The sequence below is a fragment of the Lycium barbarum genome, chromosome 7, assembly GCF_019175385.1.
Source record: "Lycium barbarum isolate Lr01 chromosome 7, ASM1917538v2, whole genome shotgun sequence".
Lineage (NCBI taxonomy): Eukaryota > Viridiplantae > Streptophyta > Magnoliopsida > Solanales > Solanaceae > Lycium > Lycium barbarum.
The window spans coordinates 19,510,004-19,528,575 of NC_083343.1; the positions used below are offsets into that span (position 1 = coordinate 19,510,004).

At 34.6% G+C, this 18,572-nt stretch overlaps 1 protein-coding gene across 1 annotated transcript; it reads left to right on the plus strand.

Moving 5' to 3' along the window:
- The first annotated feature begins 593 nt into the window (after positions 1-593).
- LOC132601358 (uncharacterized) lies at positions 594-2,102 on the plus strand. The gene is made up of 4 exons (XM_060314453.1): positions 594-974; positions 1,332-1,555; positions 1,701-1,803; positions 1,992-2,102. Exons 1-4 carry the CDS (start codon positions 594-596, stop codon positions 2,100-2,102), a joined length of 819 nt encoding a protein of 272 aa, XP_060170436.1.
- The last annotated feature ends 16,470 nt before the right edge of the window (positions 2,103-18,572 follow it).

The window sequence follows — 18,572 nt, forward strand, 5'->3', positions numbered from 1 at the left end:
TTATCAATAGATTTCCATCTTCAGTCCTTTCTAACAAGACTCCTTTTGAATTACTTTATGGAACAGTCCCTTCTTATAATCACTTAAAGGCTTTTGGATGCCTCTGTTATGCCTCAGTACCTAAATGCCAAAGAGAAAAATTTCAACCAACGGCAGTCCCTTCTGTTTTTATTGGTTATCTTTTTTGTAAGAACATATATAAACTCTAAAATTTGGAAACCAAGTCTGTCCTAATCTCCAGGGATGTCATTTTCCATGAATCCATCTTCCCCTATCACTTACCTTCCTCTCATTCTTTCTCTTCTGTCTTTGGTTCTTCTCCTTCTATTCCCTCTATTTTTTCTGATTCTGATGATGCTTCTACTTCTGCTCCAGTCCCCACTTCTACTCCTCCTTCTCCTGTCCCTTCTCCTCCTACTTCACTCAGGAGGTCACAACACCAACTTCCTTCTCATCTTAACAGTTATGTGGTTCAGCTCCCATCTTCTATTTCCTGCCCCTCTACTACCTCTACTTCTACTGCTCTGTCTTCTGCAGCAGTGGAGCCTCACTCTTACACTCAGGCAGCTACCAGCCCTGACTAGCAAGAGGCCATGAAGAAGGAGTTTGAGGCATTGAAGACAAATCATACATGGGATGTTGTTGAGTTGCCTTTTGGGAAGAAACCTATAGGGTATAAATGGGTTTATAAAATCAAACATAAGGTTGATGTGTCTGTGGAAAGGCACAAGGCTAGGTTGGTAGTTAGGGGTTACACTCCAATTCAAGGGATTGATTTTCATGAAACTTTCTCCCTTGTTTTCAAAATGTGTACTATTAGATATCTCATAACTTTTGCTGTTAAAAATGGTTGGTCCCTTTTTCAGTTGGATGTCAATAATGCCTTCCTCCATGGCGACTTGGATGAGGAGGTGTATATGAAGCTTCCACAGGGCCTTTCTGTTTCTTCTTTCTCCTCTACCCCTGTTTCTTTGGTTTGTAAATTACAAAAATCCTTATATGGTCTTCAACAGACTTCTAGGCAATGGTATGCCAAGCTTTCCCAAGCCTTATGTTCTAGAGGATATACCTATTCCTTGAATAATTACTCCCTATTTCTTAAAAGATCAACCCATTCCACTGTGTTTCTTACTGTTTATGTGGATGATATTATCCTAACAGGGGATGATTTGACTTAAATCACAGCTTTAAAGGATTTTCTAGATGACCAATTTAAGATTAAAGATTTGGGTATTTTGCACTACTTCTTGGGTATTAAAATTCTTTATCACTCTTCTGGGGTTTTGTTGCACCAAAAGAAGTTTATTTCTGATTTGTTGCGTGACTTCCAGTGTTTTGATGTTTCCTCTGTGGTATCTCCTTTAAATTTGGCTATTAAGCTTAAGGCAGACGTTGGTGATCTCTTGCCTCGCCCTGATTCTTATCGCTATCTCATCAGGAAACTTAATTTCCTTACACACACCAGGCCAGATCTGTGTTTTACAGTCCAGCATCTAAGTCAGTTCCTCCAGTCTCCCAGAGTTCCTCATATGGATACAGCCTTGCATGTCTTAAGGTATTTGAAAGGGACTGCTGAGGTTGGGGTATTCTTGAATAAATCTCCAGATTTCTCTTTGGCTGGTTGTTGTGACAGTGATTAGGCTGCATGCCCTGATTCTCGTCATTCAATCACTGGTTTTTGTGTTTCTTTTGGGGGGCAGTCTCCTCAGTTGGAAGTCTGAAAAGCAGCCCGTTGTTTCCTTGTCTTCTACTGAAGCCGAATACCGGACTATGAGTAAGCTTGTCGCTGATTTATCTTGGCTGGTACGTCTGCTGTCTGATTTGGCTTTGTAGGTTGAAAAAGGTATTCCCATTCTTTGTGATAGCCAGGCCGCTATTCACATCGCCAAGAATCCTGTTTTTCATGAGCGAACGAAACACATTGCCACTTCCTTCACACCAAGCTGGTTGATGGGCTCATTTCTTTGTCTCATGTTCCTATTGCTTTCCAGCCAGCTGATATCTTTACCAAATCCCTCACCGGTGCTCAACATCATATTTTGCTTGGCAAGTTGGGCGTGTGTCCACCCTCTAACTTAAGCAAGGGTGTTGGAATTACGTAGCTAATGACTATATTTGTTAATTCTGTTTGTTTCAGTAGTTGTTAGTTGTAGGACCGCTTATTTTTTATTGTTCAGTTTATATGTGGGCCAGCCCAACTTGTAATGAACCGACCCATTAACCAACTATATAAGGTTTGGTTAGTGCGCTGTAGCTCAATTTTTGCATCTCTGACGAAATAAAGCTTTTCTCCTATTTCTCTTTACCTCATGAACCCAAGTTATAATTTCTCCTTTTTCATCATGATTTCTTCGTTTTAACAAAATAATCACACTTCAACATTCAAGAGCACATTAATATGTTATTTTTGTTTTGTTGCTAGATAATCATGTAACAATCGAAGTAAATTTCTTATTTTTATTGTATGTGTTTAATTAAAGATTTATGTGTATAGCTCAGAGGCGGAGCTACGTAGCCTCCAGGGGGTATCCGAACCCCCTTGGCAAAAAATTACATTGTATATACAAGGTTAATTTTATTTTTATTTTTATTTTTTTATGTATATATAGTTGATGTTGAACCCCTTGGCTTCTTCGTGTATTTACTTCTTCATATATTTGAACCCCTAGGTGAAAATTCTGGCTCCACCATCACCATTAGTATAGCTATTGCACGAAAAAAAATGGAATGAGGGATGTTATGTAACCCTACATTGATTTGGGGTTTAGAAAAGAAAAAGGCAAATAAAGTGTGCACTTACATTGTACTAACATTCAATTTTTAGAAAATATTGTTATCTGTGGCAAATATCGTGTGTACCATCTCACCTTTTAAGGAAGACTTGAAAGAGAAAAAAATGGAAAACCAAATTATATGCTTATCCTTATAAATTTAAACTTCTAGTTTAGAGATTGGCTAATACCTTTTCCTTTCTCCACAAAAACTACTAACACATTTTTGAGACTTTAAAAACTTACTCGCATCGGATGTTTATATTAAATCATTACAACTTATCTTGGTTAATTAATTTAATGAAGTAAAAATACAGGTTAATTGATCATGATTAAGTAAAGGAACTTATATTCAAACAAACCCTATGCTGGTAACCTTCACCCAAAAAATATTGAAAATTTAAGAACTTAAACAAAAAACAAAAGACTCTTAACTTGGTGGTAGTATTTTCAACAACAACAACAACAACAACACAACATACTCAGTATAATCCCATCAGGTAGGGTCTAGGAAGGGTAGAGTAAACATAGACCTTATCCCTATCTTGTAAAGGTAGAAAGGTTGTTTCCAATAGACTTTGGTGCAACGATATTTTTTTGTCATTCAAAAAAATTCTTGTGGAGAAGTAAAAAAAATAGGTCTAACGAGGATGACATGAGAAGAAGAGAGTAAACTGTAGCCAAGAACAACTTACCGGAATTCGAAAATTGCTCCGGCAAGTCATCCTTGGCTGCAACTTCACTCTCTACATCTTCAGGCAAACCTCATAGACCAAACATTTTAAACTTGTCTATCAAATAATGTTGGCAAGATGAGTATACATATAGGCTAGGAAATGAGGTGATTGCTATGTCCCACCCTTACACGTTTTTGACAAGGTTAGTAGGTCCATTTAACATCAGCAAAAGAGGGGCGTTCTTTTGAAAAACAAAATAAGAGTCTGTGCACGAATTGGTTCGGTTCAATTTCGACGGTTTGACATTTCGAATTTCGAATTTCTAAAATTCTCATCCAAACTCGATTCATTCAAGGTCCAATTCAATTCGTTTTTTTATTATTTCGGCTCAATTACACAAATCGATTTATTTGGTTTGTTTGGTTTTGAAATTTAAACAAGCAACTATATTCATTTTAGTTTTAGAGAAAACATAACCAAAAGTAATGAAATCCTAAATTTGCAGTCTTATAGCCAAGACATTAACCAACAAAATAACCATAAAATTGCAAGCATAATAGCATATAAATAGCAAAAATAGGAGTTTGACAATTTGTGCAAGGATACAAATCCAGTAGTCAGCAGCCAACAACACATGAAAGTCACCGGAAACGGATGAACTCTCTGTACTCTTGAGATTGGGAGAGACTGTCTGAGAGAGTTAGCCTGAGAAACATGGGTTTAAGTCTAGGAGCAAAATATCGAAGGGAATGTATAGGGATTTGGGTCTGGACAATAAAGTGTATTAGTGATTTAGTGAATACACAATTCGGTTTGTCGGTCAGTTCGGTTTGTAAATATACCCAACCGTATCCGAATCAGGAAACCATAATAATTTATAATTGAATTCGTACACAAAATTCGAATTGTATTATCCGAATTGCTTCGAATTGATTCAAAAATTCGGGTTGAACCGATTTGTGCAAAGGCCTAGCTTTCTGGTCACTGAAGTATAAAACTATGTTCTTATGGTTTAAATTTCATTAAAACAAAAAATATTTGATAATTTTTTCTCATTTGTCTACCCTAGGTGGACGAAACAACCCTCTTACGTTTTTTACAAGGTTAGTAGGTTTATTTAACATCAGCAAAATACGGGCCTTTCTTGTCAATGAAGGGCGAACCTTATGTGATTAGAGTTTAATTTTCTGTAGAAATAAAAAAAAATTAGATAATTTCTTCTCATCAGCCTAAGCATTGGCAGGGAAAGCTATTTGATACCTGCTTTTATTGGAAGGTAGCAGATACCCACCAAAATAGTCAAGGTGAGCATAATTTATCTGGACATCGCCGTTATACAAGAAATCAATGTTTAAGAAACATAGTTGGTTCAATTTTTATTTGATTTTTAGAATTGTTTATAAATAGTGAATCTTGTACCTAACATAGTTGGTTCAATCTTGTTCAACGGACGTGGTAGAGTGGTAAGTATATTTTCATCCTTTACTAGAGGTTTGGGTTCAGACCCTAAAATTGGAGTTGCCTTGAATCGAAAGAACTTTACCCCCAAAGTGAGATTTTCGGGCGCAAATCCTATTATTTAGACCTCAAAGTCTGTACCAAACATTAGGTGTGAAACCAAAAAAGAATCTTGTACAATAAATCGTAAACATTGAAAAAAGTACATACTCTGTGCAATTGAAATTGTACTCCTATTGAAATGTCAACATTTTTAAATTTTAAAACATCCACCAGAAATTTCGACACTCGTAATGTCACGCCTCAAAACCCACCCTGGACGTAACCGGCATCCGACGTCATGAACAACATCGGAAGAACATAAATGACACAATAATAACACTTGAACCCGCCAGGTTCAATACTCGTCTCCAACAGTTTATAAAATAAATGTAACATCAAGTTCATTTTTAATAATCTTTCCTTATTAGATTAAACAAAGTTATAAGTAACTGCATATATCAGGATCACAATTATGAAATAAAATCAGCGGAAGTCTAATATAAGTAAATAGTCATAAACGTGGCAAACACCCATTGAGTCATACGAGCCTTTGACTATCTACCCACAATTCTGACAACTGTCTATAGAGCTTCTAAGAGACACAACAGTCATCTAACTTCGGAATGTAGCCCGAAAATCTAGAATAATAAATGAAACTGGAAGTGTCCCCACGAACAAGGATGTGAGCTCACCAAATCAACAGCAGAAGCAAGTTCTCCTAAGCGTCGAGGGTATCACGAACCTACTCTTCTCAGTTACCTAACATACCATCAAAAACAACAATGGTATGCCTGAGTACTTTCGTACTCAGTGAGTGCCTCGGGGACAACAAGTAATATAAAAATAAAATACATAATACATAAAGAAATCAGTCTTGAAAGTCATGTGAAAGCAATGTAAGAACAGTTATTTAGTTTGTGTATCTCAATAAGAAGTATCAAACCGATTATAAAGCCTCTTTTCAAGTTACAACTTCAAATAGGCCTTTCAATTGATCATGATTATCAACAACAATTCCATGAGAGAATAAGAATATCACACATGCCAATACAGGCCCAAATCAATAACATCGAAGGGATGACCTTAAAGGGTCCCTAAACACAGCGCATCACACCGGAATATGTAATTCGCGGTAGCTATCCTTCCTCCCGAATAGCTAGGCATAAATCACACCCCAGTTAGCGAACCCGGAAGTGGCCACTCTTCCTCCCGAATGGCTAGGCATTATCACACTAGGATCCATAGTGGCTACCCTTCCTCTCGAGTAGCTAGGCAAAACAAGCATAGAAGCCAATTCATAATTCATTTGTAATGTAGTCACATCATCAATTGTCATTGAGGTTCATTATGCCATATTGAAAGAATAAGTCATTTCAATCAATGTTTTGAAAACGTTTAACTTCTTTACGAAAGATTTCCATGTCCTAATTCATCACTGAGAATATCATTACCAACCCTTAACCATCATTATTAAGCATCTCTTATAGAGGAAGACGTTCATAATATCATATACATATATAGGGTTTGTTACAATCTAGGTTTAATGTGGGTTTGTCCCCTCACACACATTAACCACCATTTAGACAAATTAGAGTTCAAGAAACATGAAAAGATTACTTTTCTTTTCATTCATTAAAGAACCTTGAATGGAATTTATACTTCCAACAATAGTTTTCATCCAAAATAAGTTTTCAAAAGAGAGACATACAAATCACCTTCATAGTCAAAAGAGTATGTTCAAAAGAGACATACTTTAAATCCCGTTAAAATATTCCAAACGTAAGCTCCATGCTTCAAAGAATCATTCTACATCTAATTGAGGTTTGTATGACCAATAAACTATAGATATTCACCAAATTCGCAGCTACTGTTCATAGCTTGAAACGCATAGCTACAGACCTCTAAATCCGATCTTCACCGTTCACATTTAAGACCTATATGTTGGGACCACTCAATCGAAATTTTGGCTCGATCCAATGGTTAGATAAGTGGAAAACATCAATTTAATATGGGTGGTCGGAGGAAATTCTACAGCAAAAATACTAGGGTTTTGTCTTTAATAGAGTGCATCTAAATCAATCCTATTTCATGATTCTACCAACTATTCCATTTCTAAAACATAATAATAATCTCATAAAATCAATAGTCTTACCTTTTGATGGAATCCCACACGCCTCTCTTCTTCCTCTTCTTGAATTTTCAAGAACCTAGGGTTTGGAGAGATGATTTATGATCAAGAAGAGATGAACTTTGTTGTATGATTGATGGAGATTGAGCATGGACTCACCTTAGGGTTAGAGGGACTTCTTTGGTGTTTTTTTCCTCAGAAAAATAGGTTTAAAACTAAGTGGGAATGAATATAACGAAGTTAGGCTTTTAAAACAACATTTTCGGTGCGCGGCCGCGCAACTGGATGCCCACTTCGCGCAGCTGATCGTGCAGTGCAGGCAGTAGCACTGCCTCTGGTGTGCGATCGCGCACCTGAAGGGCACTTCGCATAGCACTTCGTGCAGACTACGCAACGTCTAATAAAACGGGCATAACTTCTAGTACAGAGCTCCATTTGAGCTCCATAGTATATGGTTGGAAAGGTATTTCAAAGACCTACAACTTTCATGTTTTGAGTTTTCTCAAATTCCTAACAAACATACCAGACAACTGGCCACAAGTACAGACTGTCTCAGACTTAGACGAATTTAGAAGGCCTTAAAATCTTCACTTTTTGGTTTGACTTCAAAACGACTGTTTATCTCCCGAATTCATCCCGAATAGATTCATATGGCTAAAATATCAACTTTATACTGATTTTCATACATCCACACCTAACCCAAATTTACGGGGTGTTACACATAATTAAGAATGATTAATGAGTATATGGGAATGATCTCTAGTTAATAGTAATAAAGTGCATCCGGTTTGAAAATGTTCTATGTCGGAGGTACCATGCCCAAAAAAGAAAGTGCTTACTATATGCATCCAAGAGAGTGAAGCAGAAATGGGCTCATAAAGTTGATACTCAATTATTGACATCCAAAACCCTCCAATTATGGATTATTGCAACTTGTTCTGGCTCCAAAAAAAAGGGTTCTGACCTTTGAGTGTGTGTTGAGGTCCAATTAGTGATGGAGAAAATAATAGTCATTGGTGGAAGGAATGTTTGAATTTGAATAAAGTGGGAAAAATAGAATCATATCTTTGAGGAAAGAGAGGGGGAAAGAGGGTTTCTTTTTCTTTTTCTTTTTCTTTTTCTTTTTCTTTTTGTTCCTTTGAATTTTTTTATTTTTTTTGTAGTAGGGGCGAATGGAAAAAAACTTACTGCACTTGATGTTCACATCAACCTAATGAATACATGACATGTCTTTACATATACTCTTATCAGTATTCTATAATGAATTAATACTCATTTTCACCTTAATTTATGACTTAACTATAATAACTTAATACCGTTTGATATGAACGCTGAGTGCATGTAAAGTCTTATCTAGGTGAATACATGAACATTTCCTGAGGAATAATAGAAGAGGTGAGACTTTTAGTGGATTGAAGTTTTACACCTAAGTGATCTATAAGGTAGAGTTTGATATACTTGACTCCTAGATAGACACAAGAAGGGAGCGGCCGGGGCCGGGGGGGGGGGGGGGGGGGGGGGGCTATTACTAAGTTTTCTGCTTATATCTAACAGTTGTAGACTTTGTTACACAAGTGCGTTCCAACTTAGTTTTCCAGACATAAAAACATGCAAAGAAAAGGAAATATTGCACAAGAGATTTAAACGTGAAAAACCATCCATATTCGAATGGATGTAAAAACCACGACCTACACCTGTAGGATTTAAACTAAACTTCACTAAAACAACAAACTTAGAAAGTGATTTTAACCTCAAAAAATGCTTCTAAGAAAGATGATAAGAGATTACAATTCAAACCTATTACATTCACTAGAGTTGACACAAAGGAGAATTTGCTTCGACCTATGTAAAAGGCCTTTTTCTCTTGGAATGCAAGAAGAAGGTATCTGTTGAAGTATTTTGTGAATGCTTGAGTTTTCAAGACATGAATGAACTTATTTGATAGGTGTATACGCTCCTACGATCTTGTTAGAGTCCAAGTAGAAGAGGGATATCAAGTAGAAGTCAACTCGAACTCCTTTCCTTATCGGATTAGGATCTTGTTGGCTCCTTGTTCAATTTTAACTTCTTTTTGCTATATCCCTGCAGCTGAAAATTTAATAATATAGGAAAATTATTCACATTAATCATATGGTAATTTAGCAATAAATTTTATTCTTCTAGACAACAAATTATTGCTAAATTCCTTTTTCCTTATCTTTATTATTTTTTTGACAATGTATGAATAAAGTGTTGACACCCAATTTCGTCCCTCCTTTATTCCTATTTTTATTTCTGCGGGCTTCTAAATTTATTAGCGAGCTAAACATTTTTCACTATTAATATCGTTATTTTTCATTTTTTCACTATTACTAACATCACTTTATCACAAATTTCAAAAGGGTTCGTCATCACTTTATTTTCGTTAAATTAATTATACTTTATCAAGCCCTTTATTTTCTACATATTAATCATTAATTATCATAATATATATTGTACTAATTATTAAGTTAAAAGCCCAAGAATAATTAAAATAAAGAAGGAAGAACCCATATTACGGACCAACATTTGAGCCCAAATCAGTCCACTACACGTTTAATTCGTCCAGCCCACATTATGCCCTACCCAACGGACCAGCCCATTACCCATTTACTTTGACCCGGCCCATTTATTCAGTTGAAACCTAAAAAAAACCTAATCTCTTTCAACCAGCCGCAGCTCTCTCATCGTCTCCCTCACCCCTTTCCTCTTTGAACAAAGATCCATATCACCATAGCAATGGCAGACTTCGAGCCACCCTTTTTTTCGTGCAAAACGTTCTGCTCTCTTCCTCTATTTTAGACAAAAAAAACCAAACTTCTTTCTTTCCAACTCAGACGCGCCTCTTGTCCTTCTTCGTTCTCTTTTCATTTCAAGGAAAGGTCCAAGCTTTGCCTCAGCCATGGCAGATCTTGACCATTCCATTTTCGCACAAGAATCTATACAGTCAACACAAATAGCCAAAAAATGCTTTCTGAATTTTCTGAAAAATCAACTTTAAAGATTCGACTTTTAAATTCAAACGGCTCCTTGAACCTTTGTTTGGAGCCAAACCTCGCCCAAATCGAAACCCTAGATTGGGATTTTATACCTATAAATATTCACTTCGTTACCCATTCAAAGCAGTTCGGTCAGCCGCCTCAAACCCCCTTGAAATACCTATATTTTCAATCATTATATCTATATATACTCATTTGAAGTATTAAGTAGTTTTACTCTTTCAATTCTGCTGTTACTTTGAGATCGAGGGTAGATTCGAGGTCGTCGACGCCCGTTCACTGCACCATCAACAGGTAAAATCTGATGCTCTTTTGATTTATTGTTCTGTTGAGATTCGTTAGCATAAAAAATCATATTCCGATGGCTTGTAATTACCGTTCGTGATTTAATTCTGTGGCATCAGTTTGCTGTTTGTTATGACCTCTTGAAGGCTATTGTTGATTGATATAGAGACCCCATTCTTATTAAAGTCTAATCGTCGTTGTTTATACTAGAATGCATATTTCGAGTATTCTTTAATAATAAGAAGATCTGTTGTGGATTTCTATGGTTTAATGTAATGGGGAAGTCAATCTCTACGTTTTACTTGTAACGTTAAAATTTTTACCATTCGAGATGGATTGTTTATGTTAACTACCTCTATGAGTTTGAAGGATATGCATAGCTTGAATATGAGACTCCCTTTCCCAAGATTGTTTCTCTCCAGTTCAGCGTGCTTTTCAGTTTCTCGTTATGCTTAGTTTAAGGTGATATCATTGGAAGTTTAGTTTAGGGGATTAATAGGTGATCAAGATTTTTTTTTTATAAATTGTTGTTTGGCATGGCTATTAACATACTCTGGTTTTGTATATTCTACTGTGGAAACTTGATTTGAGCCTTAAGGACTGTTTCGGGTTGAAAATTTCTTGGGGATAGTTAATCTAGAATGTGACACCGCGACATGATATGTATATACGCTTGTTGTTATGTGGTCTAAGCCTGTTCATTACTTAATATAACAAGAATAAGAGGTAAGCTTGAACTTGAGATTTGTTCTAGATTCTAGGGAAATTTAGTACATGTTTTGAAGACAAGTTTGGATTTTTTTTTTTTGTTGCTAGGTGAACCTGTAATTGCCACTTTTCTTTAAATTATATAAGATAGATTTGTTGCGGGTAATGATCTGTGTGAACCTTTTTGAATAGCATTCTTCAACATAGTTTTCGATTTAAGCTAAAATCATAACCCAAGCTGAGTTAGAACAATTCGATACTACAACAGTCCTAAGACATGCCTTTGAAGTGTTCGGCTGCCTTGTAACCTTGATATATATATATGTTTGGCTCTTTCACTGACCCTCTACTTCACTGTTTAGGATAGTGGTAGCTTTAAGTTTAGTACATTGATCTAATTGTGTAGTTGAACTGTCATTACCCTCATTTTAAATATGATGGATGTTTGAGTTAAGTAAATGTTTTCTTTATTTGGTATTAGCTAAGTCTTGCGTGTGATTCCAAAGGTAAAGATAGGTGCTTTTGTGTTTTGGGGTGACTCTCTTATATTACTATGATATGTTATTGGACTTTCTGTCCATGAAAAATGTTTCTTTGGGTTCTACTTTAGTAGTATGATAGGAGGAAGCTGATGTGTATTACGTTTCGATATGCGGGCATTGGTTTTGGATTTTTCTATTTTTCAGATTGTAGAAGTTAATAGTAAATATAATGTTTTTGGGAAATTTTTTAGTATAAGTTCTTTAACTTTCTTCTTTATCCTCCATAATTACTTTAATGGGGTTTTCTTTCTAATCCTTTTCATTTCTCTTCTTGTTTTGCATGACATACCGGAGCCGAAGGGTTTTACTCTGAGACTCAACGACACTTCTCACGGAGTCCGTATATCATCCACCGTCTTCAATATTCACTTTGCTCTAACAGAGAATTGCAGAGCATCATTCCCCTTTCGTGAAAGCCAAAAATGGCTAAAATCATTTTACGTCACTTTTTTATTTGTTGGCGTGATTTAAATGACTTGTGTGACTAACATTTACCTAGCTGTGTGATTATGATAAATACTTAGCTGCTTATGTTTAACCAAGCCTATTTTATATTAGGATGTCTTAATTAGTAAATTTAGGTTTTAAATCAAGTGAGTTTAATTGTTCCTCGTAAGTTTGGCATATTTTTAGTTAGAAGGAAAAATATGCTTCCAAAGCGTCATAAATTTTACGCACTAACATTAGCTTGTTTTGAGAAATAAGAAAACGAACTAATTTTCATGGATAATTGTTCCACTTTAGCTCCTTTCCAACAGTTGAAATACGTATTTGTTAAAACAACTTTCGCACAGTTTATATTGAACTAATAGTCTTTCTACAAAACTTTTAAAATTTTATTAATATTAATCTTACTATAACTCTTTTAATTTGTTAAGTCAGCATAACTTATTTTCTCCAAATATATATAAAACGTTACATATCCCTTTTTTTTTTTTTTTTTTAGTTTACTTACAACTAAACTCTTTTATGCAAATTATTGTTTTTCTTCTACAAGTCCTATTTTAAATAGCATTCTTACATGTTTATCTATAACTTTAGAAATACTTACAAAGCTATTTTCTTTTCTATAATTTTATATTTACACTTAGTCTAATTAATTAACATAAGTCCGGTCGGTTAACCATTATTAATGGAATTTAGAGGATGCCTAATACCTTCCTTCTAGGTTAGTTGAACCCGTACCTAGAATCATTTGATTTCGTAGACTTTAAAAATAAAATCAACTTTAGATAATTACTTTAATTAACTTTAGGTTCCCTAATTCACCATAATTAATTAGGTGGCGACTCCTTAACTTTAAATAACCCCGGAATTACCGGAATGTTATAAACTATTTTGACTTAGGTTAAAATAGGGTATAACTTAAAGCACAACTCCACGACAACCGTATTTTATTTATCTTCATCAAAATCATACTCAACAGAGTTGTAATCGATAAATACTAAAGAAGATTATAGAACAATATTGAGTGTAAAGTACAACTCTTTGTGTTTTCTTTTCTTGCTTCTCTACGTGAGGCAGTTGTTTCATTATATAATTATGCCTTCTCTATTTCGATTGGATTGGACTCTACCATCTCAATCTCAGTAACATAACTAATCTTAAGTTATGTCACTGTTTAAATACTAATCCTAAGCTAATTAGGCTTTACACCTACACGTTCTCTCTATTATCCCCTCTCAAGTTGGACATTAGCAAAGATACAACTACGAGCTTACTCTAATATCCAGTTAAAGATTGTTGTCTGATAATTCATTGATTGTTGATGCAGAAAGTCCTTGTAGAGTTCCATTTTGAGATTTGTAGGATTAATCCCACCTATAAAAGCAAGAGATAGCAGTGTGATTGTTTCTTCCACAACTTTGGCATGAATTTGCCTGTGTTTGAGAGCTTCTCTGATTATTTTGAAAACCAGATTGTCTCCCCAATTAGCCAATGTTGTATGTGTTAAACTTGGGTCTCAATTGACCTCTTTGTATTTTCCAGGTTTGAAAAACCATTGCTTGATCAACATGATCCTTCTCGCTATCTTCTCTCATATCATACCCTCTCAGTGCATTAACAAACATGATCCTTCTCTCTATCTTCTTCTCTCATATCATATCTTCTCAAGGTTTTGTATTTGTTTCCAAGACGTTTAGCAAAATATATAACCTTACTATCTTCGCCTAATGGTTTGTGTAAAGCGGTGAGGCTATCACAAATTTCTTTGAATTCTTGTATGTATTAATCTACAGATTTTGATTCCATCTTGATACCCTGAATTTGTTGCTTCAATTGAAATTCCTTATCCTTGTTAGCTTGTAGGTAATTATCCTCAAGACTCCCAGATTTATATGGCAGAAGTGCAGCCACTAATAAGGAGCATTGATTCTTTACTCATAGTTTAAGTTAGTCAATTTCTCGCCAATACACCCTTTTCTTCTCATTTTATGAACTTATGGTTGAGGTTTTCTTCATTCTTTTCATTTACCACAACATTAGATGCTAGTTCCTTGACAATAATGTCACCAATTTTCAGGGTCTGTATCAACTGCTTATCTGAGTTCTCAAACAAGCTAAGATAGCTTGAGAATTTCAATTTCATGGGACATATAGGTATGAATTGAAGCAGAGATTTTGGTGAAAGGAAGAGAGTGGAGGAAGATGAATTGGCCATTAAAGGACGTTGAATAAGACTAAGGATACAAAATAATTAGGGTTCGAATCAAAGCTCTGATACCATGAAAAAAATTATAGAACAATATTGAGTGTAAATATACAACTCTTTGTTGATTTTGAGCGATCCTTGAAGAAATTGATAACACAAAACCAAATCACACAGTGCATTAATGGATTCAAATATAAATCGGGGTTGTTTGGTATAATAGTGGGATATCTTATGAGATAGGCTATCTCACGGGATCAGTTATCTCGCCTTTTATATGGGATAACTAATCACACCATTTTAATGTAAAAGTTATCCCAAAATTAGCTAATACTCCACACCAAATATGCGAAAATGTTAATCCCAAATTCTATCCCGAAATTATTATTCTTATCCCATGTACCATACCACCCCGGAGTTAATTGGACTACTATAATTACATCAAGAATTGTCAGAAGTATATGACAAATAGACATTGCAAATTTAGATCATAAACCTTTTTTTTTTCGAAACGATTGAAGTTTTATAGCAGAAAGAAAAGCAGGAAATTAAAGAGTATTTACAAAACGGAGATAGATCATACAGATGCAGGTAATGGGTGTTTTTGTCAACCACAATATAAAATCTGAGTTAGATGGCGATTGTATTCATTGCTTTCGACTTGAATAATAGATATTATTGATTATTGAACAAAGCTAAAATTCTTATTTAAGACCCCACTTATTATCAAAAGTTTTGATAGAGAATACGATTGTCCTTCAGCTTCATTGACCAAAAATCCCTTATTCTCTTCAACTTACAAGTTATGCCAGCTCGAGCAAGGCCAACTTATATGCTTTGCTTGAAGAGGCCTTACTGCAAATGTGAGCTCTTCTAAATTTGGAAAGTCAATATGGTTGTATGACACTAAAAGGGATAAAATTCGTTGAAAATCTCCCTGTATGTAATATGAAGCATCAGTGATATAACCATCAAAAGGAGTGATGGAATGGTCCTCATTAACAAAATCTCGAGTTTTAGCCTCGAAAATAAAGTTTTCTTTAGTAAAGGATACTAAATTTCCCACAGTAAGCTTTCTAATTATTGTGAATTTCAATTAATTGAATTTACCAGACAAAAAGAAGAATTAATTGAATCGATGAATTATAGAGATGGGATGGTTAAACAAAACATTTGCGTAAGCGCTATATAAAATATATCTTTTCCCAAAATTCCCCACCACTCTCAAAGTAAAAGCAAAAAATTAAAATGGATTTGTATTATTTCCGTTCTTCCACAAGGAATCAAACGTGAAGGAAAGTTAGTTGAACATCTCCTTTATGGAAAATTATAGTGGTATATATAAAATTATACTGCGTCTAGATTTAAAATAATTTTTATATATAAAAATTCACTAAATTTTGAATATCTTAGTGAAAATTTTGAATTCGTCATTAAATTTCAACCATTAATCTTGATCACTTAATTTGTCGTCCAAGATTAATCTATTCTTCCATAGCGAGGCAGAGAGTATACGTTAATATATATGTAGAAGAGTAGGCTTATAACATAACCAATTTTAGCTTTTGGTTTGCGTGATACAACAACTTTCAACATTCAGATTTAATCAAAAACCGTTAAAATTATCGAGTACCACGAAATTATTAAAGTTTCCAAATTATGCTTTATTTGAACGGAAATATGGTTTCACCCATGTTAACTAAAATAGAAATAATGAAGAATTATTAGATTGTATTCAATCGGAAATACAACAAGGCTCATTTAAGTCTGCAAGGAAAAATAAAAATAAAATTAAGAAACAACTTGCATATCTAGGCAATTTGAACAGCATAAAAAAGAAGAAGAGTAGATGGTGTTTACTGAGGTCTTACATGATAGTTTGGATATGACAGTTGTCGATTAATGGATAATAAAGACTGGAATAAAGGACAAAAGTTTTCTAAAAGGGGTTTCGTAAATTTTTTGCTGATGAATTCATGATCAAATATTTGCATAAATGATCTCTAATTTCATGCCAGCTAATTAATTATTAAGGTTATTCATGTACCAATCGCTTTGTATTGTATTGTACTGTATTAATGAACACAATGTTTGGATAGACTATATTGTTTGTCGTGGTTTAGTAACATTTGTATTGTTTGGTTTGACTGTATGGTATTGTATAATAACTTGTAAGTTTACTAAAATACTCTTAACTCTTAATTAGAAATTAGTTTATATATATCAATAAAACTAGGGTAAAAGATAAAAAAAAGGAACTTTAAAAAATAAGTAGGTGGGGGTGGTCATTTGGTGGGTGGTGGAGAGGTGGGTGGTGTGAGGCGGGTGGTTGTGGGATGAGGGTGAGGGGTGGGGTGGCAAAGGGGTGGGGTAGTTGGGGGTGGGATGGGGGTGAGGGGTAGGGTGGGGTGGGGTGGTGGAGGTATAATGGAGAAATGAAATATGTAACCACGCAAAAACTACCAAATCTGTGGTTACAAAGATTGAACTTTTTCATAGTTATATAACCACAGAATTACAACGGGTTTACAATACCATACCGTATAATTTTAAGAACAATGGATACAAACATGGTTTCATAGAAAACCATACATCAATGAACCACAGGAAACGGCCATCCAAACAGGGGGTTAAGCTACTTGGTCAAACTACCTACTCCCTCTGTCTCTCGAAGGTGTTTGACTTAGTACAGAGTTTAAAAAATAAACAAAGACGCCTGAAACTTGTAGTTTAAAACAAATCATAGTTATTTGTGTGACTAAAAATCATTTGATTAAAGGTAAAAATGTAACTTTAACTTTGAATTTTTACTAAATAAAGGAAAGGTGTCATTCTTTTTTAGACTGACTAAAAATGTCATATAAATTGGATGTCATATAAATTGGAATGAAGGGAGTCATTGATTATTTTTTTCAATCAAAAGACTGACCTTTTCATTCATTTGATAATAAAGCAAAAGTGTCACAAGCTTCATGTACAAGCCATGTAGGAAAATGTTCATCTCACGAAATCGTATCGACTAAAGTCTTCGAAAAACTAGCTAGGCGGTGATTACACATATTTTTGTTCCTTCTAATAAAAGAAAATCGAATTGTCTTTAGGGTGTCCCGAAGCTGCCTGATATCTTCATATACGTTTTGCACAATCCAAGGAGCTGACTTTAGTCCCTAAATTATCATTACAATTCCTTTGCATCCAATAGAATACAAATTTTCCTCCATCCTTTGCGTACTGCAATCTGCAATGCCTCTCTAATTGCAATTGCTTCAGCAATGATTAGCTTCCCAACTGACTGAATTGGAGAGCCAAAGGCATGAAGCATCAAACTACGAGCATCAACTGCCACAACACCAATACTGGAATCTCCTGTGTACCTTTGCACACCTGCATCTGTAAAACACAAAATTTCATCTTGACAAAACGTTAGTTGCTCATCAATCAAAGATGTATCATTTGTAGGGTTACTAAAAGTTCTTTAAACTCATGGTAATCAAATAATGCTTGTGACCAATACTAGAAACATCCCACATTTCATTATTAAAAGCCTAACTATTCCTAGCTTTCCAAATAAACCACATTAAATGCATAGATAAGTTCAAAAGGTTCATTTCAATCTGAAAATTGCTTCACATTCAAAAAAAAAAAAAAAAAAGATCATACCATCAATCTAGCAAAATTATTAACTCTATGAATTTCAGGCCATAAAACAAGTCTCATTTTTCAGACAGCTAAAGATATAGGGCAATGAAAGAACATATGAATACTTAATAGGTTATTGCATACTTAACATATATTTGGACACCTTATTTCTAGTAATTCAGATAATTGAATACTTAATAGTAATTAAAAAAAATACTATATAACAGAAAAATAAAGAGTTGACGCAAAAGGGAACTTTATAACATTTCAGTGATTGAATCAAAAATTGATTTTTCATCGGTCAATGAGAGAAATTGAGGGGACAAGTTTCTTCTTACATATGAAAGGAACAAAAGAACATTTAATTATTGCAACTCATTGAGCTACTCTGAAACAAAACATCAATGGTTATAAGCACAAAATTTTGGGACCTTTTAGTCTGACTGAGATAAATGCTAGCCTTAGTTTTTTAATCATGTACCTTAGTACACTTAACACTTACCTAATCTTGAATCTTGAATATTGATTTCTTTTTCAATTAACTAGCATTAGCGCAATGTCCACTCCCATACTTTCCGTTCAAAGTTCTCTATGCCTCTTAACTAGTCGTATAGGATTGACGGATTTAACTGTGCATAAATAAATATAGTTGGCC